Below are 23145 nucleotides of genomic sequence, written 5' to 3'. Positions count from 1 at the left end.
AATATTTCCTCACATCCGTACTGATTTCAAAGAAGGAATTCATCAAACATATCTTCCATTTTACTTCTTTTTTTTTTGTTATTTCAATTTAAACTTAAAATTCTTTACATTTTTTACATCTTTATCTTCCAAGTATTTTAATTTTCTTGCATTTGGGTTTTCCTTTCTATTTTTATTTCAGCGCTTTGCCTCTTTGCAAAAATATTATTTTTGATCATTTAGTTTCTTGTTCTTTTAATTTCAAAAAACATCATCTTTGGCACTTTATTCTTTAACACTCTTTATGTTTCTCTTATTTTACTTTCATCGCATATTTTTCCATTTTCGTTTTATCTTTTACAAGGTCATTTATTTTTAGCACTTTATTTTTGCTTTGCTCTTTAATTTCTTATTAATTTAATCTCCTGGTCAACCTCTCTCTATTTATCAAATATTTTGTCGTCAAACCAACAATTCGATAATTTTTCAAAACTATAAAATTATCGTATAACTTGAGATTACGTAAAATAAATCACAAGGGTACAAAAATTTCAATCTCTTCAACAAAATTTATCACAAACAAATTGGTAAGTCTTCGAAAGGTAAATTCTCATTGACAAAAAATGACCGTCAACAACACAATACAGAAGATCCTGTGCAGTGTAACAGCACCATCTATAGGTTGATAATGCTCATGCCCCGATTTCCACGTGGGAGAGTGGGGAATTAAGATAGCTAAAAAAGTTGTATTATTATTATAAGTTAAAAAAAATAATGGTTAAATGCGTTGGATATGTATAAATGTTCGTTGGGTTGGGACCGATTTGTTTTACGCATCTTGATGATGATACGGAGACATCCTGGCGTCCATCACACTCAGTCAGGTTTTGAGGGACTATGAATTTGCTACCATGAATGCTCCTCCTGGAAAACACTTTATGTCTCCACATTATGATTTTAAAATAATCTTAACATTTATATTTTTTTATTAAGACTATTTATATCTTTTTAAGTGATGTAATTCTGCTCAAACTGATAGAACAGTAATAAAATTTGTATTTTCACCATATTTAGAATTCAATGGTAAAAGTTAAAATGATCTTACACAAGTAACTTTTACATTAATATTATATTACAACTATTAAGCGCGAGCACGTGTATTAATTGATCTAAACAAACAAAAAAGAAGAAGATAAAGCTTTATTATTTATAATAATTCTATTTGATTTAAACAAGATTATTTTCTTTAGTCTCTTCAAAATATTTTTTACTATATAATAAATAATGCCAAACTAAACCCAAATATGCCATTTTATTTTATTTATTATTTATATATAATAACTAATCAATTAGTAACATTTTAACATGTATTAATTAATTATAGTATTAGTTATAGCATTTGAAACTAACTTAGGAGTCAAAATTATTTTCTTGGTACCACAGCCCCCTCCAACCGATTGCATGGTCAAGTTGTCTCGAAACAGCCTATTGATAGGAAAAGTGTTATTTTGCCAAATATATACAGTGACAAATATAAATTTTACTTGAAATATAAAGAACCAAGAGTAATATTTTCTATTTCTAAGACCATATGCATTCATCTCATTTTAAATACCCAGGCCCTCGTTCACTCCTTAGTAGGCACACATTGCACAAACTCGAAATATATTGAGCTAATTACAGAGAAAATAAAGAATGAGGAAGACAGTGAAGATTTGTCAAATGTAAAGAACCAAAGTATTCACAAACTTGATAGCTTCTACAAAATATTAGGCAGCTGAGAATCCAATCTCTGCTGCAATTCCCTAATCTTCAGAGACAGTTCTGCCTTTTGCTCCTTGTAGTTCTGGAGCAAGTATTCTTTTCCTTCTATTACCTCTTTCAACTCTCCTACTTGCCTTTTCAGCAACTCAATTCTCTCCTCCTCATCCCTTAGTTTTTCAGGGGATTCACAATTATTCTCCCCATCAAGATGCCCATTTGAAAGGTCATTTCTAATCTCAGCAGGAAAAACTGTCACCTTGGAAGATTTGTCATGGTGAACAAATCCAACACAGTGATCTGCAATTGCTTTCCTTAGCCGTTGGATCTCTCTCTCGGAGTCAAATAAGTCACTGTTTGTAGCATCAAGCTGCAATTGCAAATGAGAAGAAAGTCCCATCTGAGCATTGAGTGAATTTTGCAATTCAGCCATTTGATCTTGCATTTCTAGTATCATATCATCTCTTCTCTTCAACTGTTGCCGCAGTTTCTGTATGACTTCCCGCTTACTAAAAATATCAGAACCAGATTCTGATACGCATGGTGAATCTGAGCAGTTTGAATGGTGGAATGGCTTTGAAGGCAGTTCGAGACGATCAGGAGAGCATGCCCAGACAACACCATTTTCCTTGCTAAATTCAGCAACAGCAGGAACTGTTACCAAAGGGAGAGCCCCATCAAACTCATTCAGCATCTGCATTTGGCCATTTGGTGGGCACTTTAGCTCCATGGTACCTCCAGTTCCTGTCCAAAACATTGTCAAATTGATACTCAAAATCTAACTCAGATGAAAAGCAAAACAGAACAAAAAGCTTCAATATTTAGGGCTCAGGAGCATCCCTGTAAAACAAGCCATAAATTAAAGAAATTAGGTGAATAATATCATAGAGAATGCAGAATCAGATTCACAAACTACTATCACCAATTATTTGCAAATGACTCATCTACAAAGTTGACAGCATTTCTCAGACTGCAGTCAACTTCGAATGGAAGCCCATCAACTTGTACACATTTAAGAACATGTAAATCCAGGTTTGCTTTAAATATCTGAGCTATTTGTGTAGTTTGCATCTCTTTTCTCGTAAAGAGAAGAAAATCTGCCAATACCAAATAAAAAGTTTTATCTCCATAATTGCAAATGTTCAGCAGCAGGCAAGATCAAATATCAAGTGCCATAGACCACTGAGCTAAAATTTGATTCAGAATGTTCAGCTCATCTGCTTAATTAGAACATGGCTGTGTCCATTCCCACCCTATCTTATGAGTGCAGGTAAATAAGTTGCATCTGCTCACCACTTCATAATTACCAACTTCACGAGGAAATTCTGTACATTATTATTATTAGCACATGCAACAATGGCATTCAATAGTAGTGCTAGTAATGTAGAACTGGGAGCAGAGACGATAAATAAATAAGATGAGAATAACACTAAAGAAACAAAGATGAGTACAGAGATATTTGATGAGCAATAAACATCATAACACATCAGGTATACAGATGAGTGGAAGATGCTCCACTAACACAGTAACACTCAGTATAGAACAGATAGACCATGATAAGGAATGCAGTTAACAAGTCTTAACAAATAACAAAATAAAACAGCATAACATCCTACAAGCAAACATTAATACACATCCAACATAATTCAAAATTCAGAAACAAAATCTTGCCAGAAAAAGAAATTTTCTAAATAAGAAGAAAGAAAAGTACAAGAAAAAAATACTACAACCAGTCATCAAAACTCAGCAAATAAAAATTGTCTTGGAAGCAGATAGTAAACCTGAAATGCAACTGAAGCATCCATGATTATCTTGCGTTTGGGAATATCCATTAGACTGCATAAAGCAATCTGTGGAGTTTTTTGTGTGGGTGGATTTTCCATTTCCTGTAGTAACAAATAATATGAAGTAAGAATCCACAATAGACAAAGGCACTAAACCATTTTGACTATTAAGTTGAGTTTATTTTCCCACTTAGGATAAAAAAATTAAACGCAGAAGGGGGAGAATGGTGTCCCCCAAACAGTACATAAGGACCTTTCTGACCAGTAGTTGCATTTTGCTTCGGCTTGGAGTCGACTGCCTGCTTTAACTTGTAACCGAGGCGAATGGATAGGGTACTCAACAAAGCACCAGCAGCAAAAATAAGCCAGTTAGGCCCTTCAAACTGTGTATTATTATTTGCCTTATGAGCTCTAGACATCCCATTGGTTTGTGGTTTCATTTCAAGAGCTACTAAAACAACGGAACAAATCGTTCTTCTGTGTTGTCTACGAAGAACCTACACAAACAATTACCAAAATCTTATTGCCTCCATAAGACACACATGCACAGAATAGATTCCAAATTTTTCATTACTATAACCTTCTAATATTCACCATAAAAAACAAATTTACCTATCCATAGTTATGATGATATATATGTTCATTAATATTGATATTTCCTCATCTGAAAATATTAATCCCACTCCTATAAAGTGGAAAACCCTCCTTTCCCCCTATTTGGGGCTCTATCCACCGCCACCGTTTCCCCTTATTAAACTTCAAAAAATAGATTATAATTTTCTGCTAAAATTAAAGCATTAGATACATTGGCATATTAGAAAAAAAAACAGAACATGCAGTTCCCACAAAGATCTAAACCATTTCCATTCCTTAAACCCTTATCGTCTTTTTCCCCCCCATTTCCAGCCTTAGATCAAAACATTATCGTCACCCAATCAGGAAATGTTCCATCGGAAAGCAGTGCCAGTTTTCCATAAGCAAATACATAAAGAAAAAGCGATGACAATAAGAAGAAGGAGAAGAAACGAAAAACACAAAGAGAAGGGAAAGTAGAAGAATAGAAAAAGAGAGTACCTCTGGGAGGTCTAACTAAGAGCACATGGCGTTGGTTGAGGACGATGAAAACAGAGTGAGAGTGAGAGTGGAAGGAGGAGCCAAAGGGTTGCGGCTAACGAACTGTGTCAAGAGACACACTACAGTGGCTGAGAAAGAGAGAGAATGAGAATGGGTTTCAGAAAAAGAAATATTTGACTGGTAAAAAAAGAAAAAACAAAAAACAAAATAATCAATACTATAGTCTATAAAGATGCGAAAAAGAAGAATATGGTTATCGCTTCCACGCTTCGAACAACCTCAACACAAACATAATACACAACATCATACTTTATTCGCTGTGCCACACTCTACACACATTTTTATAATAAGTTAATAACTTTTTTTTTAAAAAAAAAAAAAATACTTCTATAATCTATGCACAAAATTTTGGCTACTGATGGACCAAACAATAATTTGGCCACTGATGTATCAAACAATAATGACAATTTATGTATAAAAAAACGTAATGACAGTTTTATAACCGAATAAAAATAAATGCGTGCTAATTTATTTAATTTTCATAAAATTTGTTGATGGCTTGATTTTAAATTTTTGGTTTACACTAAGGATATTTCTTAATGGAGTTTTGGATACTATAATTCTTTTTAACTTGTAGAGATCATCAAAATAATCTGTATCTCTCTTGATAAAAAAAAATTGCATTTACAGAGCCACAAATCATAACATGTTTAAGTAAAATTTAAATCAATCTATCCACAAAAACGTATTTTATTAATAGAAGTTATACTTGTTTTAATGAAAATTTAAATTTAGGAGAAATTTCATCTAAGTTTAAAAACACCTCTATTGTACGTTAAAAAAATAAGAAATTTTTTTATAAAAGGAGCAGACAATCTTTGATAAGACTCTAACTGCAACTGCCAAAAAGATGAATAATAAGGGTAAAGTTAATGCACTACTGTAAACCTATCCGCATGTCATCTATAAATAGCAGTGTGATTATTTCTTAGATAAGCTTCTTTTGTTTTTAATTAATAATTGAATATTTTTATTTTGAATATAAATAAATTATTTTAAACATGCAATAGTTTATTAATATAAACTACTCCTATCATACTACTCTAAACATATCCGCATGTCATGTATAAATAGCAGTAGTCTAAGAAAGATTAACAATAAATTTTCTTTAATATTATTAATTATTGATCAAATATATATAAACTTATTAAATAAGGTGAAAATTAAGAGTATTCACATAAAAATTTTAAACGAGCATAAAAAACTTATTTATACTTTTTTTGTGGAGTACTTATTTATACTTTATGACAATTAAATATTCCCTTTTAATAATTATAGTTAATAAAGTGTAAATTAGGATTATTTTCGGATTGAACCTGAACTTGAAACATAATTTTAACGAGCATACAATAAAATTCAAACAAGGAGAAATTTTGCCAGACGAAAAAACAAGGTCTCATGCTCAATAAGAATTTCTCTATTAAGTTCTGAAACAGAAGAGAAAACAAATGCAATAAGATATTCATTCATTCATCCAATTCAGATAGCCAAAATATTTCTGAGAACTCTGCAAAAATAAAAGCCAGCAAGAAAATTGAGTCGCAAACAATCAGCCCAAGAAAAAGGTATATAGGTAAGAGACCCAACTGAGGAAATGGGGAACGAGGAGATCCAATCTCATTGGGCTACATGACCATCCACCGGCTTAAAACAAAATCTTACTTTTATTTGGGACATGCACCTAGCATTGTTGGTGCACCCAGTAATTAGGTGAATGGACAAAATTATCCTTGTACCAAAATTTGAAAATAAAACTAATTTTAAAAATAATAATTTTTTCTTCTGAAAGAAGTTTTTTTGGTAATTTATTCGAAAGAAGGTTTTTCCGGATGAACAATTTATTCTATCGAAAGAACCTTCTTTCGGAGAAGCTACCAGAAAAACTTATTCTGGTAGCTTTGTTCTTCCGGAAGAACCTTCTTTCCATAGAACAAATTGTTCTACTGGAAGAATCTTCTTTTTTCAGAAGAGGAATTATTTTTTTAAAAATTAGTTTTATTTTCAAACTTTAACACAAGGACAATTTTGTCTATTCATCTAATTATTGGGTGCACCAACAATGTTGCTGGGTACACCTAGCATGTCCCCTTTTATTTTCTTTCAAGAGAAAATCTTACTTTTAGTAGTTAATACTTATTATGTGGACGACTGTCATTTGCGCTATGTTTTCTTTTTATTGAATAAATACATTTTTATCCATTTAAGTTAACGTTTATTTATTTTCGATCCTGATTTTTTTTCATTTTATTTTGTTTTTTATCCTTAAAATATTTTACATAATATTTTTTTATGTTCAAAACACTTTTTTTACTGTTCCAAGAGCTATTTAAAATATTTTAAAGATAAAAAATAAATAAACATATTTTGTAAGAATTAAAACAACAAAAAATTATCGGAATAAAAATAAAAAAATATTAAATTATAGGAACCAAAAATAGATTTAAGTTTTTTTTTTTAATTTGTTGCTGAGAAAATGATAAGTTATACCGCAGTTAATTCGTTTGTTTTTTCTTATTATCCAACTATAAAAAATAAATGACATATTAGAATCTTGTTAGAGCATCTTAGAAATATTTATATGAGATATTTAACTTTAAATAATATTGTTTAACTTTTTTTATTAGAACAAATAACATAAAATTACTTATATGAATATTATTATTTAAATTTAAGATTCACAAAATTAAATTAAACACTTATTTTAACAGCATTGAAATAAATTTTTATATAAAATATTTTTTTGTAAAATTATAAAACTCATAAAATTAAAATAAATAATCCACTTAAACAACCACATACTCTTATACATTCACACGAGAACATGCGCTAGATTCTATGAAAACAACATGTCCTGCCTCCGCTTATTATTCAGGCTTCCGACATGTAATGATGCTAAACTTAATCAGATCCTTCTTGTATCCTTTTATCATCAATGGCATAGCCAAAGCTCCCTTTATGGTTTTAAGTCCTGGACAAAAAAAAAATTAAAAAGTATCAAATTAAAATACTAATCAGTTCAACAAGAAGTTCCTAGGTCAGGCCAAAAAATAATAATGAAAACACATTCAAGAAACTCTGCAAGGAAATCCGAAGTCCGCCTCTGGCAGCAGATAGATATATAATGAAAAAGATAGTCTGTATATAGTATATATACGAACAATATAGTGAGATAAATAATAGTTTTTTATAATTATAATTGCTCTTTATTATTCTTTTACCATAATGATTTTCCTTTTTCTTCTATATAATATTAGTCACGTCATATATGCATGCACACTTCTGGGTTACCATATATTTGGGTGACAGAAAAGATGAATAACAAAAAAAAAAAAAACACAAACAGCAACGTTGATTTTGATTTGTTTGATTGAAGAGAAAGAATTATATTTTTAAATAATCATTATAATTTAAATTAAGCATTAAAAAATTCAAAATGAGAAGTTTCAACTTTCAAATGTCTATATTTTATTTTAATTTATTTTTTACAATAAATAATTTTGCATCGATTGAACAGTTTTTAAAATTTATTTGTTTATATTTCACTTACATTTTAAAAATACTCATATAACAAAAATTGCTAACTACTTATAAATTTTCCAAGCTTCCAAAGTTGCTAGAAATCAGTATTTAAGAAATCAATCCTTGCATCAAAGATGAAGCATGAGTTTTTTTTTTTCTGTGATTAGGTATTTTTTATTTTATTTTCCCGTTGATATCATAAGTATTCTCATAACAAAATGAAGCTGCATACTTAAAATCCAAACTCAAAAATATTAATTAAGTTGAAATATTTTGTACTAATTGATTCACACTTGAAGATTAAGCATTTTTTTATGTTTACTCAATGATGGAGCCTAGACAATATATTGATATTTCCTTTAAAAAAAAAACAAGTCAACATATTGAAATATAGACGTCAAATGAAGGGTAAATTTTTTAGAGTAATAATAAACCTGTATTTCATTTTTGGGTGTATTGGTGAAAAGAAAAAAGAAAAAAGAGGTACAGAAAAAACAATTAAGAAAGAGAGAGAAAGTGAAAAAAAAAGTGATAAATGATATGACAAGGTATGAGAGAGATCAGAAGAAAAATAGAAGTAAAAAATTGAAATAAAAGATAAAGCAAGTGTATATGGTAGATATTTTTCAATTGGAAAAATATTCATGACCACTCATTGTGTCACTAGAAACTTAGTTGAGAGAGATAAAAAAGATTAATAAAGATTAATGGAAACCCATATGTTAGTAGATATCTTGAAAGAGAAAGAGAGTGAAATATAGATATAATAGGTGATATGATTAATTTGATAGGAAAAGATAGATAAGAAAAAAGTGTTAATTATTTATAGGTATTTATAATACATGAGTGTTCACGTATCATTACTAAAAAGAGATAAAAATATAAGTATTATAAGTGATATGATATGATAAGAAGATAGAAAAAAATAAAATAAAAGTGTTAATGTAGTGTTGAAAGAAAATGTGTATTCAAATATAATTGCTAGATCTTTTTAAATTTTTTCAGATCTTCTTCCCTTTTTTCGTCTTAGTTCTCTTCAAATAATTTCAGAAGTAGTGGATCAAAGTTAATGACGGGTAGGTGGCATTTTATTTTTCAGTACTTCAGAACATATTTAATGAGGGGTCTATTATGGGTTCTGGTGGCCAACCTCGTCAAATGAACAGAGTGGATGTGCATGTGCTATATTTAATAAACTGGTAGTTAACGTGAAAAGTGGTGTGAGTATAGCTAGGAGGAATAGCACGTGCCTAGTGGTGATTGTAAATTGAGTTGTGTAAGGGGCTGAAGGCTGAAGCTTTTAAGATGGACGTACTCACGTACGTACGTAAATTGGGTTAAAGCTTTTTATGCTGGACAGGCCATTTGTATTCTAATAAGATAATTTTCTTGTGAACATCACGCAATGAGTCATATATGTATTTTGATTTATTACATTGAACATAATACAAATAGTAATGTTCTTACTACTTCTTAATTAGCTATATAAAAGTTACTGTGTATATGGAAGTAATTATCAACGACAATGACAGTACAAGACTTGAGATAGGAGATGAAATTCAATATGAGCTTACCACTGCGCAAGAGTGAAGTGAGGCCATTCCAGGTCAGGGCGGTGCGTATCACTGCTGGCCAAAATGGAGCAACAAAGGGAGACCAATCTGCTGATTTAATGTCCTACATAGCAACCATGCATGTTATAGTAGCAACGTACACAACTTGAACTATATATAGAGGTGGTGAGTTTGAATTTTTTTTACTAAAAAAATAATAAATTAACAAGTAATATTTATAGGTAAAAAAAATTGTGCTAATTAAGTACCTGAAGGGACAGGGATTCCAGCAACTTAACATAATCAGAAGTTGAGCACCAAGCTGGAAGGTAATATGAATCGCAAATCTTCTTCAAGAGATCTTGCTCCCATGGAAGTAGGGATTGTTCATCAGGGCCAAGATCCCTGTGGCACCATGTTACTATTATTATGGTGCCACCTGGTGCTGCTACCCGAGCTAATTCTCCAACAAACTGTCGGTTGCATTAAGTGGAAATTAAGCTGAGGTGAGATTAATAGTAGTATAGTACAGATCATAGAAAGAGATATTTCAACTGTAAGGTAATTACTTAATAAGTGTTTAAAGCAAATTAAGGGAATAAATCAATCTGGTGTTAGAGAATAGAAATAATGGGGGCCAACCACAACTAACATTAATTGCAAGAGAAATTAAAATTCATGAAACCTTAGCTTTGTCAGGCATATGCTCTCCACTCTCCATGGACCATACCAGATCAAACTTCCCGTCAGGGAATGGTTGCTTTAGGGCGTCAGCAACCTCAAAGGAAACCTGCAATTACAGACGTACGTACACATGAAAGCAAATACTGGAAATTAAAAACATGTGTAAAATAGATACTAGAAATTAAAAACCTTAAAGTACTACTAGCTACATGTGCAGAGATTCTGTAGCATGTTATTAATAACCTCGGTACTAGAAATGAAAAACATGCATTTCGAGAAATGAAGACCTTGTCAGCCAATCCTTGAGCAGCAGCAAGAGAATTTGCTCTTTGAGCTTGAACAGGACTCAGAGTAATGCCTACGCTCGTTGCTCCAAATTTCTTGGCCAGGTATCTGGAGCTGCCCCCTATGCCACACCCAACATCAACTATACTCTTGGGCCATTTAGAAGGGTTCTCTGACCATTCACAAACAAAAACAAAATACTCCTAGTCAGTTGCATCCACTTTCAAATCACTAAAAAAAAGTATATCAAATTCATATCTTAAAATCAAAATTCAATTTACAACGATTATTATTGATTAACAAAACATGACAGTATCTGCATCCAAAAAAAATAAAAAAATCATGACAGTGTACCCATACTGCTTGTGTGTATGTATACACACACTATTCTATAAAATATTTAATGTAACTATAGATGGTTTGTACACGCACAAAAAAAAAAAAGGTCCACGAGGAGCACAAGTTAGAAAAAAAAATAGTATGATTTTTTTAGTTCAGTAAAATGAATGAGAGAGGCGAAAAAAGAGTAAGTTTTGAAGAAGTCGTCAAGACCTCATGCAAAATAATAATAGTATTCTTTAAAGATTTGTAATTAACTATAGCAATGAGGTCGCGTACGGTGTATCATGTAGTCCATTTCATGTGGTGCTGGTGGGGTAAGATTTTATTGTTATTGATGTATATGTGTTGTTAAGTTAAATCTAGTAGAGTACATTTAATTTTAGTGAAATTGCAAAGAATCGCACATACCAGAAAGCAGAGAGGCAAAACGAAGAGATTCTTGGATCATTCGGATCTGAGCAGCGCGATGATCAGAAACAGAAACGGTGGAATCCGGGTCATAAAAGCCGTGGTGCATGTGATCGCCCCAAATGTTCTCCCATATGCCAGACGACTCGTCGTAGAACTCTGCAATTCCCTTCTGCAGTTTTCCCTCCTCCTCCTTCCCTGCTGCTTTCTGCTCCACCGACATCTCCTCTCTCCTTGCTCTCTTTGTTGCTCATTGGAACAGGTCATGTTAACTTTTTATAGACACGTCTTGTATTGGTTTACTATCCTGTCAGCATAGGTGTTTTAACTAATCCAATAATAAAAATAAAAATAATATTTACAGAAATAATATAAGTCCAATAATTATTTATCTCTATAATATGAATAGTTGTTTATAAGTGAGAAATTGGTTCTCACCCCCATTTTTTTTAGTTTGTGAGATCGGTTTCTAACGGTATTTTATTTTATTTTTCCTAAAGAACTCACTACATTAATTCTTAGGAAACCGATGTGGTAAGATTTTTTTATAGCAAAAAAACACTTTTTTTAAAATTCTTTTGTTACTTATTTGAGTTTTATTTTCAGAGTTTTTTAAAAATAGTTTTCTATTTCTTGTTACCCTATATTTTTTTAAAAAAAATTACGTGTTTGATTTTGTTTTTGTTTAATTTTTTTATTTTTTTACAACTTTTTTTTTTAAAAAGTGAGTGTTCTTTTGTTTTAATTTGTTTAAATTATTTTAGTTTACTAATTTATATATATATATTAATTTAAAAAAATATAATTTATCTACACTTATGTAAAAACTTGAATATAAAATACATGTTTAAATTGATTAATAGAACAAGTTAAACTTTTGAATTGATTAAATTAAAACTAAAAATAAAATCCATAATCGATTATAGACCAAATTCAATCCCTATATTTTTTTACCTACTTATTAACATATTTTATTTTTTTATATGTTTATTTTGTTATCATATCATAAATCATATCAAAGTTATATTTTTTATAATTATTTTTTTCTTTCTCCCTAGATATTTGATAATAACATTGTGAATGTTCATCAAATATTTTTTCTATGAAATGATATCACTTATGATATTTATACATATAAAATGTTTTGAATTACTAAGAAGAGTGTAACATTGAATAAAAATTTAAAAGTCACTTTTAAAATTAGAAAAAATAATGAAGTTAATGATAAAATTAATTTTATTTGATTTTAAAATTTTAGTTTGATAAAAACATTTAACTTATTAAAAATAAGTGAAAAAAATATAAATGATAATAAAAAGAAAAGAAGCATGTAGCAAACAATCAAAAGAAGATTAAAAATATAAAAACAAATTCAATTGAAGTAAAATATTTAAATTTGAATTAATACAACAAAAATTTACAAATACAAACAATAGGACATACATTCAACGTTGTTGGCTTAAGCTTACACGATGAAGACAATTTTTTTTCTTTTTATGACCTGCGATACGACACACGGAACATCACTTTGGTAGACCCAATTCTCGGATATTCATTTCGATGTGGATACGAGTGGAGACAAGATGGCTCTTAGTACTTATTTTCTATTATAGGTTGGGGGAGATCATTGACTCGTGACAAGGTGGCCAATAGGCTTTGTCGGACAATTCTCTAAACAATCATCTATATAAGTTGGAGACACTTTCCAATGTATACACGAAATGTATGTAATTTCTGTATTAATGATAAGCATGCTTACAAGCAGCAACATGAGAACAAGGTATGTGCAACTTTTGGAATTTTCCACAGTCACACCACCTTTCATCTAGTCTGGTCGTGAAATCTGCAGCGGACCAAACCTCTCTTGGGTTTATTGTCTCTTGGATCAAGAATCGTGTGTTGTGTCAATTGAACTCAAGAACATTGTAAGTATTTGCCTTTCTAAGTGCGTCTTCGATGACCTTGTTTAGTACTTCTGTATAAACTTGGTCAGATGCAAGTATTGTTGTGGCTTCTCTCTCTTTTGTTGAACAATCCATTACACCTTACATATGTAGATTTTACTAGTGCATCTATTGACAATTTTCTTGAGTACATAATTAATTGACTCAACATGATTGGTGGTCATATGCCTCCATCGTCGGCCACTATCCCATGCAAAAGCCCATTTTTCTTGCGGAATCTTGCTGAGCCAATTAATTTCTCGATCAACATCCGCTTCCTCCCTCATCATGTTGTAGTAGTAATTGAACATGGACTTCGTCTTTACATATGTTGAGTAGTTATATACATACAATTTCATTATTATGAAAAATACAAAATGAAGTGACATTTAATATGAAGAGAAAAAAGTTTGACACTCACCTATATTGATAATTAATTTTTTGATAAGGTTGTTCTTGTGCCTCCTCATATAATTTTGTGCAATGTGTCGAATATAGAACACATGCACAAAATTATGTGTCATCCACCCACTATCACGTCTTGAGTAGACACTTTTGATTGACCTGTGCTTGTTTGAAATCAAACACAGACCATACTGTGGGGTGATATGTCTTTTTAGATTTCGGAGAACGAACAACCATGTTCTCGTTGTTTCACTCTTGACAACAACAAAGACTATTGGAAGGATTTTATTGTTGTCATCTTGTGCAACTGTCACAAGGAAGGTCCCCCTATACTTATTGTACAATCATGTTCCATTGACTTAAACTATGGGCTTGCAATATTAAAACCCATCAATACATGGTCTAAAACTCCAAAAAAGTCAATGGAAAATGACAAAATCCTCTATCAGTTGACCTCCTTGTGGTGGCATTAGCAGTGTTTCCTTCTTCATCAACATACAAAGAAGATATTGTTGCATTGCTTGCAAAAATCTCGGTAGATCGTGGTACGATATTTTCCAGTTGTCGTAGATGTCTTCAACAACCTTTTGTTTAGCCAACCACGCATTGCGGTACATGGTGGTGTATCCTTCAATACTTTTGATGTTTGCTATCAAGGTTGGCACTCAAGTTGATGGATCGTTTTCGATGAAGTTATGGATGCTTTTACTGATCAACAAATACAAGAGCTTTGCATGATCTTGTGAGATTGAAGGATTTGAACATGTGTTGGCTTTATGAAGCTTTCTTATTTTCCACTGCTTGGATGCAAGGATGTATGGTGCCCTGCACCTCCAAGCACAACTATCATCACTACAAATGACGATTAGCTTTGTTGGGTTCGATAGTTATGTCTAATATTTAGCTCATTTGCTCACGTGATACAGTTGCAAAGCATTTTGTACATCTTGTTTTGTCAGGAAACGTATCCCTTCAAAGAAAGTCCTCACCGGACGTTTGACTTCTTTGTGATCCAAGCTATGCTTGTATTCCAATTCTTGAAAATAAGATTCTTCAAAATTTTGCAAACGGGGTGGTACAATTGTGATTAGTGAAACAGGTCGGGCTTCTTCCTCATCATCTTCCTCCCAAGGTTGATTGTAAAGAACTTTGTCTTCGTCCTCACTAAAGGGATCGAGTTCTTCGTTAAGTAAGCTTGGCTCTGCTATGAACTCAAGCTCATTTGGCCGGGTTGATGAGGAAGACTATACTGCAGAGGTACTGAAGTATGAGTGAAGATGATCCTTAGTAGCATTAAATGGTTGTGGGTAAAAAAATTTGGTGAAAAATGGTGCAAAAAGAAGTTGGGTAAAAGAAGATGCGTTTGGTTCAAATATATTTTGTTCTTGTTGAGATAAAGATAAAGTGTCTTGGGTTGCATCAAATAATTGTAAGTAATGGGACTGAGGATAATATTGTGGTTGATAAGGTACTAATTTAGGGTTTGGGATGGAAACTGTATTGCACTCGATGTTTGTATACAATTCGTAACACTGAAGAATCTTAGTTTGGTGAATAACTAAAATCATATCTTTCATGTCTTCGTTGTTAACAAGTTGGACTGCTGTAAATTTCAGCATTCTACGCCCCACTACTTATGAGTATTGGAATGAAATATTGCATACTTGATCCAATGGTTGAAGACAGGGGTGTTGGTGGATTTTTGTTTTCAAGACCTCAAGTGTGAGGCTTCGCTTTGTTTCAAAGAACAATGGGTTGAGGTTTTGAAAAGTATCCTCTTCATCTATTTTGATGATTTGACCATCGTAGTGCACTAATTATTTGACAGATAAGGAAGACATATTGTGCAATAGACAAAGAAAAAAGAAACGCATGTGACACATGATTTGTGTTTTCAAACTTGGAAGAAAGTAAAAGAGCAAAGAAGTGTTGTGTGGATGTGTTCAACGAAGATGGATATGAGTTCTATATATAGGGGTCAAGGTTTAAGGGATTGTGACCTAGGATTAGAATTTGAAGCATTGAATTCCCTAGCGTGAATAAATGAGGGTCTGAAATAAATTAAATTTCCTAACGTGAGTAAATAAGGATCTGAAATAAATTGAATTTTCTTAGAAAACATTATATAATAGTTAGTAGTTACTGATAAGAGTCAATTGGAGAATAACATCTCATAATTGCTTTAAATTGAATTTTAAAAAAATACTTAGAAGAAGCATAACTTTTTAATGTTTATTATTATTATTTTCATTTACAAGACTTGAAGTCAATTTTTTTCACAGAATTAAACTTGTTGCCATGTACCATTTAAACCGTTAGGAATTAGTCAAGAAATGAATGTCTAAAACAAGATATTGTTTTTATTTCGTATGTTGTCTTCATCGAGCACAGCATTGCGTCCTCACATCGCAAAATCCATCCCCCCACAAATTTGATCACATTATTTCTTGATATAACAGATGTTCTTAACAACAGCCAATAAGGATTGTCGCCTAAAAATGTAACACAAGAACGTCAAGAATTTAATTTGCCAATAGATTGAAACCCTTCAACTATCATGACAATTGGAAATTCAAGCCCAGTTTAAATCATTCTCAATTTCTGATTTTAATAATTGTTTTCTGATACAATTCCACATTACTGTTTATCAATCGATTCCACATTTAAAAACCACTATTAAGTTTTGAAATTTATTTTAAAACAATTTTTTAAAAACTACAAAAACAAAAAGCAGTTAAAAGATGCTTTCCCATCATCCTCTGTTTGTCTTGTTCAACTTTTCCCCCGAATTCCACACTCTTTTGTGCCTTGCGCCAATTTCAAGCTGTCTACATAACTTTGCGTGATTGCATTTTAGAAACTAAAAGCAATTTCTTAAATAAAAATCAAACACACCCCCATTTTTAGGATAAACACACCCTTAATCTCAACACTAGTACTAGTGTGCTAATTTTGGTTAGCACTTTTGTTTGTTTAACATTAAAGAAAAACTATAGCAACACCAATAGAAAAAAGGGACAACGTGTTTATTTTGAGAAGTGAGAAGTTGGAATTTGCAACAAATCAATGTATCCTTAAAAGGGAGAAAACTAGGAAGGTACAAGATTAAAACAACCGTACTGCAACATAAAAATGTTTACAGAGTATAAAACATAATACCACTTCTAATTGATCTTCAAGTAAAGCAGTGGTACTATTTTTCAACCGTTCTACATTTTTATGTTAAAATGTTTACTTCTCTTTCTTTCACCCACACGAACAAATATATACAAAAAAGGAGATGGAGATCAGCCATCCAAGAAAATTCCAAGGTGTATTCGAAGAAAACTCTATATATATTAAAAAAAAAGAGTAAAGAAAAACATCCAAAGTTCTTATACCATGGTTTGTTCTAAATTCTAAATAACAAAAGTTCCATATATCAGATGACAAAAGCATCACCGGCCTTCAGAATCCAAATGAACCAATGAAGCTCACCAGTGGAGCTGGATGCTTTGACAGTATTTCCCCTCCCCGCATCACATCATCACATCACAACATAGGTAGTAGTACGGTTAGGCTTAAACTATCAAATGGGACAAGATTTAGATACAGTTTCTTAAGTACTTCTAGTACTTTCTTGAGTCAGAATTAGAGTTTTACTTCGAGAATTTATATTGACCTATAATGTAAAACAATATTATTGTGCGAATCATCAAGGTAAAACTTCAATTGAAATGAAGAACAACACCAAAAACACCTGAAGAACTGCATCTGATTTTTGTCCACTGAGAGATGCCTTATGCTGCAAAAACCAGAAATAGAAATAGAGGATTATTGTGAAATACTAGTACTAGTACTAGTACCAGTACCAAGCTTGATTTGATTTTGGTTTGCCTGAACCCAACCACCATCAATAGACTCCAAGCTCCCATTCAAGCCATCATCAACAAAGTCCCCAACCCTCTTCACCTTAAGCTCTCTGGGCTCCACAGGGTAATTCCCAGAGAAACAAGCATAACAAAAATTCGGACTTTCACCCCCCAACAACCTCTTCAAGCTATCAAAAGGCAAAAAGGCCAGTGAATCCGACCCGATAAAGTCTCTTATCTCCTCCACACTCATCCTATTGGAAATCAACTCCTCGGAGCTAGGAGTATCCACACCATAGTAACAAGAACCAATAATGGGAGGACTCGCAATCCTCATGTGAACCTCCTTAGCACCGGCCTCCTTCAGCAGCCTAACAATCTTGGACGACGTGGTTCCTCTCACAATGGAATCATCCACAACCACAACACGTTTACCTTCAAGCACGGCACGAACGGGCGATAGCTTCAGCTTCACACCAAAGTCCCTAATTTTCTGAGAGGGCTCAATGAAAGTCCTCCCAACATAGTGTGACCTAATCAAACCCTGCTGAAACGGAACCCCAGCTTTGGCGGCATAACCAAGCGCAGCCACAACACCAGAATCAGGCACAGCAATCACAACATCACAGTCCACAGGACTCTCAGTAGCCAAAATCTCCCCAAATTGTCTCCGAGACTCATACACAGACCTCCCAAAAACAACCGAATTGGGAAGTGCAAAGTAAATATGTTCAAAAATGCATTGTTTGGGTTGAGGATGAGACATGAGGCATAGACTCTGAATACCGTTTTTATCCACAACAAGAACCTCACCAGGGTAAACCTCTCTCTCATAAGTCGCTTCAATAAGGTCAAGAGCGCAGGTTTCAGAAGCGAAAACCACAGACCCGTTACTTCTCCTTCCCATAACCAAAGGTCTGAATCCGAAGGGGTCGCGAACGGCGACAAGCTTGTCCTCGGTGACGAAGACAATTGAATAAGCCCCTTCGAGCTTTTCACAGGCGTCAACGATTCTCAAAATGAAGGGTCTGTGTTTGGAAGTGGCGATGAGGTGGAGAACAACCTCGGTGTCGGAGGTAGTGTTGAAGATGGACCCGCTGTCCTCGAGGTTGGTTCGGAGGGTGCGGTAGTTGACGAGGTTGCCGTTGTGGGCCACGCCGACGGAGCCGAAGCGGTAGCCGGCAACGAAGGGTTGCACGTTTTTGAGCATGGATTGGCCGGCGGTGGAGTAGCGGACGTGGCCGATGGCGAGGCTGCCGGGGAGCTGGTCCAGCTTCGACTGGTTGAACACGTCGGAAACGAGACCAACGCCGGTGATGGATTGGAGGACGTTGTTGTGAACCGTAACGATTCCGGCGCCTTCCTGGCCGCGGTGCTGAAGCGCGTGGAGGGCGAGGTAGCAAAGGCGCGAGGCCTCAGGGTCGCCGTATATGCCCACCACGCCGCACTCCTCGCGCGGCTTCTCGTCGTCCCAGGCGCCTCCGGAGCGTGACTCGGTGGAGGAGACGATGTCGGAAATGGGGTTTTTGGAGTAAACGATGAGAGGGGTTTTGACGACGGCGGCGCGAGGGGGAGTGGGGACTGTTGGTAGGGTTGTGGGGAAAGAGTAAGAGTGGGTGTGAAAAGGAAGAGAGGAGGGTTTGGAGAAGGAAGAGGAGAGAGTGGCTGCTGCTGCTGCGGCCATGGTGACTGAGAAAACGGGGGAACACAACCAATGTTTGTTCTAGGTTTTGGTAGTTATGGCTGCTGACTAAAACCAACTCAAATCACTTTACTTTTTCTCCTCAAATGTAATTCTTTTATTTTTCCTCTTTATATAGGTAGTGATTTCTTCTAATGGGAAATTGCAGGCATTTACGCCGTCTCAAACAAGCCTGGTCATGTGAATGTATTTAGAATAATTTTTAATTTGCCTCTTCCTCCAATGGAATGGAAGTCAGATCACTTTTAAGAGATAAAAATTAGTCAATATAAACACATTTATTATGACTCTTAATCATTAATTAAAAACGAGAAAAAGTGTAAAAAAGTTTACACACTCATCCAATTATAATTTATTACGCCTCTCACCCTTTTTGTTATGTTATGTTCCTCCCTTCTTCAATCATGACATGAAGCACGAACCACAACCTTTTCTATGGAAAAACATTCTTTATTTTAAATTTTGAGATACCCATAGATATCCGCGAGTGTCAAGAAAATTCATGCATATTTTTCAAATAGATACCCAGCATGTAGGATTTTTTTTCAATGTGAATTATATATCTTCATCTCATAAAAAAAACTATTTTTTAATTTACTTTAAGAATAATGAATTTTATACTAAATAATTTTTAAAACTACCTAGTTTGATATACAAATTTGCGAAATCACCTAGTTTCATAGAAAAAAGTCATATATTTGTTGTTGCGGAAGCTGTTACGAGATATTTGCATGGTGATTGAGTCTTTCATACACATTTTATGCTTAATTAGAAAATGGTATATTTCAATAATAACATTCATTTATTTTAAATAAAATTAATATTTTTTTTTACTGAATCAACATGTAATGTTTGCATGTTAATATTATTTCTACGTAATTCAACTAATTAAAAGTGAATTTTGACCTAAGAATAAAACAAACTACTATTATGCTATAAAAATAAAGTTTCATGTTAAACATCTTCAATTCGCGTTTTTCTGTCGCAACATAACAATCTTCATTCGTATTTTTCTTCACATCCTAGCAATCTACAATCGCGATTTTCTCTGCACCATAGCAATCTTCATTCGCAATTGTTTCACACCTCAGTATGTGATGACTTTTGATTTCTTGCTTGGATGTATTTTAATCCCTAACCAATATATCATAAACAAATTATAATGCTTGCAAAAAAATTAATTAGTTATGAAATGAAAAATCTAAATAAACTGTAAGTAAATCATCCATTATAATATAATTTATTGTGTGTTAAATCAAATTAAATAAATTAATCTAATACATTAATAATTAATAAATATATCAATAATAATAATTTTTTTTAAAAAAATACATTATATATATGGTGATCATGCATATTCATTTTATTCCTCAAAAAATAGTTTCTATTTTATTATCTTCTCATTGATTAATAAAAGAATGCTCTGATAAAAAAAATGTTTGTCATTTCGATTTTTTTTTATGCCAATTTCTTTTAGCCAATAACAGTAGTCGATCATAGACTCAATGGTTTGAAAACACTTATAGTTTCTAATTCAGAAAAAAAATAAAAACATATTACTACTATATTTTGAACAAAATATTACACACCGCAAAAGGAAACAAATTTCCTTTATTAATTTAAATAATAAATTCTATAAATACGAACCAAATTAAAAAAAAAATCAATAAAACGTATTCAGTAGCATGAATGGTGAACAATTTAACAAATAAAATTGAAAATGAGTAATTGAGTGGTGATTATTAGTAAGTATTTTCAGCTGATTAAGTATACTAATTAGCGATATGAATAAATGATTGTTGTAAGTTCCCGTCCCCAGCCCACTGAAGGGTGGCTTAAGTCTCACTAGGATCCAGAGGGTAATTCCCAGAGAAACAAGCATAACAAAAATTGGGACTCTGAGTTCCCAACAAGGTCTTCAAGCTATCAAAGGACAAAAAGGCAAGTGAATCCGCCCCAATAAAGTCTCTTATCTCCTCCACACTCATCTTACTCGATATGAGCTCTTGAGAATTGGGAGTATCCACTCCATAATAACAGGAAGCAATTATGGGAGGACTCGCAATCCTCATGTGAACTTCCTTAGCACCTGCCTCTCTCAACAACCTAACAATCTTGGACGAGGTTGTTCCTCTCACAATGGAATCATCCACAACCGTAACACTTTTACCTTCTAGCACTGCACGAACTGGCCATAGCTTCAGCTTCACACCAATGTCCCTAATCTCCTGTGATGGGGCAATGAAAGTCCTCGCCACATTTTGTGACCTAATCAAACCCACCTCGTAGGGAACTCCAGCTTTTGCAGCAAAACCAATCGCTGACACAACACCAGAATCAGGCACAGCAATCACAACATCACACTCTTCCACGGGACTCTCAGTAGCCAAAATCTCCCCGAATTTTCTACGAGTCTCATACACAGACCTCCCAAAGACAACTGAATTCGGCCGCGAAAAGTAAACATGTTCAAATATGCACTGTTGTTTCGGATGAGAAGACGACATGAGCTGCATACTCTGAATACCGTTTTTATCCACCACGATAACCTCACCAGGGTAAACCTCCCTCTCATAAGTCGCTTCAATTAGGTCAAGAGCACAAGTTTCAGAAGTGAAAACTACGGCACCGTTGCTTCTCCTCCTTCCCATAACCAAAGGCCTGAACCCGAAAGGGTCGCGCACGGCGACAAGTTTGTCCTCGGTGACGAAGACAAAAGAATAAGCCCCTTTTAGCTTTTCACAGGCGTCAACAACTCGCAGAATGAAGGGTCCGTGTTTGGAGGTGGCGATGAGGTGGAGGACAACCTCGGTGTCGGAGGAGGTGTTGAAGATGGAGCCGCTGTCCTCGAGGTTGGTTCGGAGAGTCTTATAGTTGACGAGGTTGCCGTTGTGGGCCAGGCCGACGGAGCCGAAGCGGTAGCCGGCGACGAAGGGCTGGACGTTTTTGAGCATGGACTGGCCGGCGGTGGAGTAGCGGACGTGGCCGATGGCGAGGTTGCCAGGGAGCTGGTCAAGCTTTGATTGGTTGAAAACTTCGGAGACCAGGCCCATGCCAGTGATGGGTGGTTGGAGGACATTGTTGTGGACGGTTACGATTCCGGCGCCTTCTTGGCCGCGATGCTGGAGCGCATGCAGGGCAAGGTAGCAGAGCCGCGAGGCCTCCGGGTCACCGTATATGCCAACCACGCCGCATTCCTCGCGCGGCTTATCATCGTCGTAGCTTCCCACAGTATCGGAAATCGGGTTTTTGGAGAAAACGAGCTGGAGAGGGAGAGTGGGGGTTTTGGGGAAAGGGTGAGTGTAGAAAAGGAGTGAAGACGGTTTGGAAAGGAAAGATGATAGAGTGGGTGCTGCTACTGCTAAGGCCATTATCACGGAGGAGTTTGGGCTCTGAGGAAATTAGCAAGAGAGAGAATGGTGAGGTTTAAGTTAATTGCAGCAATAATCAATCAAATAGAAAGAAAAGTGAAAGAGATAAGAGATAAATTATAACTAAAGATATTAATAATGATAAATTATAACTAAAGATATATATATATATATATATATATATATATATATATATATATATAAACGTTTACGTTTAAATCTATTAGAATACGATAGATAGAATAATTATCTTATAATTTGTTGCTTTTGTGTTTATAAGATATGATAAATTTATCATGTTAAGTATATAATAAGCTATAAGTAAATATTTATATTTTTTAAAATTCAAATATATTCTTAACATGGGTATTATATATCTTTTCTATTTTTAATATTAACTAAACGATATAATTTAAGTTTTTAT

General features: G+C 33.8%; 4 protein-coding genes across 5 annotated transcripts; all 4 read right to left on the bottom strand.

Moving 5' to 3' along the window:
- Positions 1-1627: 1627 nt before the first annotated feature.
- On the bottom strand, positions 1628-4885 carry LOC100792977 (uncharacterized). Of its 2 annotated transcripts, none has more exons than XM_003534313.5 (4): positions 4599-4885; positions 3787-4021; positions 3522-3626; positions 1628-2484 (listed from the first exon to the last, which is right to left on the bottom strand). In XM_003534313.5, exons 2-4 carry the CDS (start codon positions 3962-3964, stop codon positions 1739-1741), a joined length of 1029 nt encoding a protein of 342 aa, XP_003534361.1. In that variant the 5' UTR covers positions 3965-4021; positions 4599-4885; the 3' UTR covers positions 1628-1738. The 2 variants fall into 2 exon arrangements, with proteins under 2 accessions (XP_003534361.1, XP_006587673.1); XM_006587610.4 differs by having other exon boundaries at positions 3778-4021; positions 4599-4880.
- Positions 4886-7363: 2478 nt separating this feature from the next.
- Positions 7364-11701, bottom strand: GAMMA-TMT (gamma-tocopherol methyltransferase). The gene is made up of 6 exons (NM_001253954.2): positions 11450-11701; positions 10702-10871; positions 10416-10520; positions 10000-10203; positions 9752-9854; positions 7364-7626 (listed from the first exon to the last, which is right to left on the bottom strand). Exons 1-6 carry the CDS (start codon positions 11670-11672, stop codon positions 7523-7525), a joined length of 909 nt encoding a protein of 302 aa, NP_001240883.1. The 5' UTR covers positions 11673-11701; the 3' UTR covers positions 7364-7522.
- Positions 11702-17111: 5410 nt separating this feature from the next.
- Positions 17112-19566, bottom strand: LOC100791919 (amidophosphoribosyltransferase, chloroplastic). The gene has a single exon (XM_003534311.4). The coding sequence runs from the start codon at positions 19330-19332 to the stop codon at positions 17611-17613; it is 1722 nt and encodes a 573-aa protein (XP_003534359.1). The 5' UTR covers positions 19333-19566; the 3' UTR covers positions 17112-17610.
- A 1257-nt stretch (positions 19567-20823) lies between these two features.
- LOC100797730 (amidophosphoribosyltransferase, chloroplastic) lies at positions 20824-22826 on the bottom strand. Its single transcript, XM_003533443.4, has one exon. The coding sequence runs from the start codon at positions 22719-22721 to the stop codon at positions 21186-21188; it is 1536 nt and encodes a 511-aa protein (XP_003533491.1). The 5' UTR covers positions 22722-22826; the 3' UTR covers positions 20824-21185.
- Between the last annotated feature and the right edge of the window lie 319 nt (positions 22827-23145).

This window comes from Glycine max, chromosome 9, assembly GCF_000004515.6.
Source record: "Glycine max cultivar Williams 82 chromosome 9, Glycine_max_v4.0, whole genome shotgun sequence".
Lineage (NCBI taxonomy): Eukaryota > Viridiplantae > Streptophyta > Magnoliopsida > Fabales > Fabaceae > Glycine > Glycine max.
Note: the sequence above shows the minus strand (reverse complement) of the source record. Positions and strands in the feature narration are given on the sequence as shown.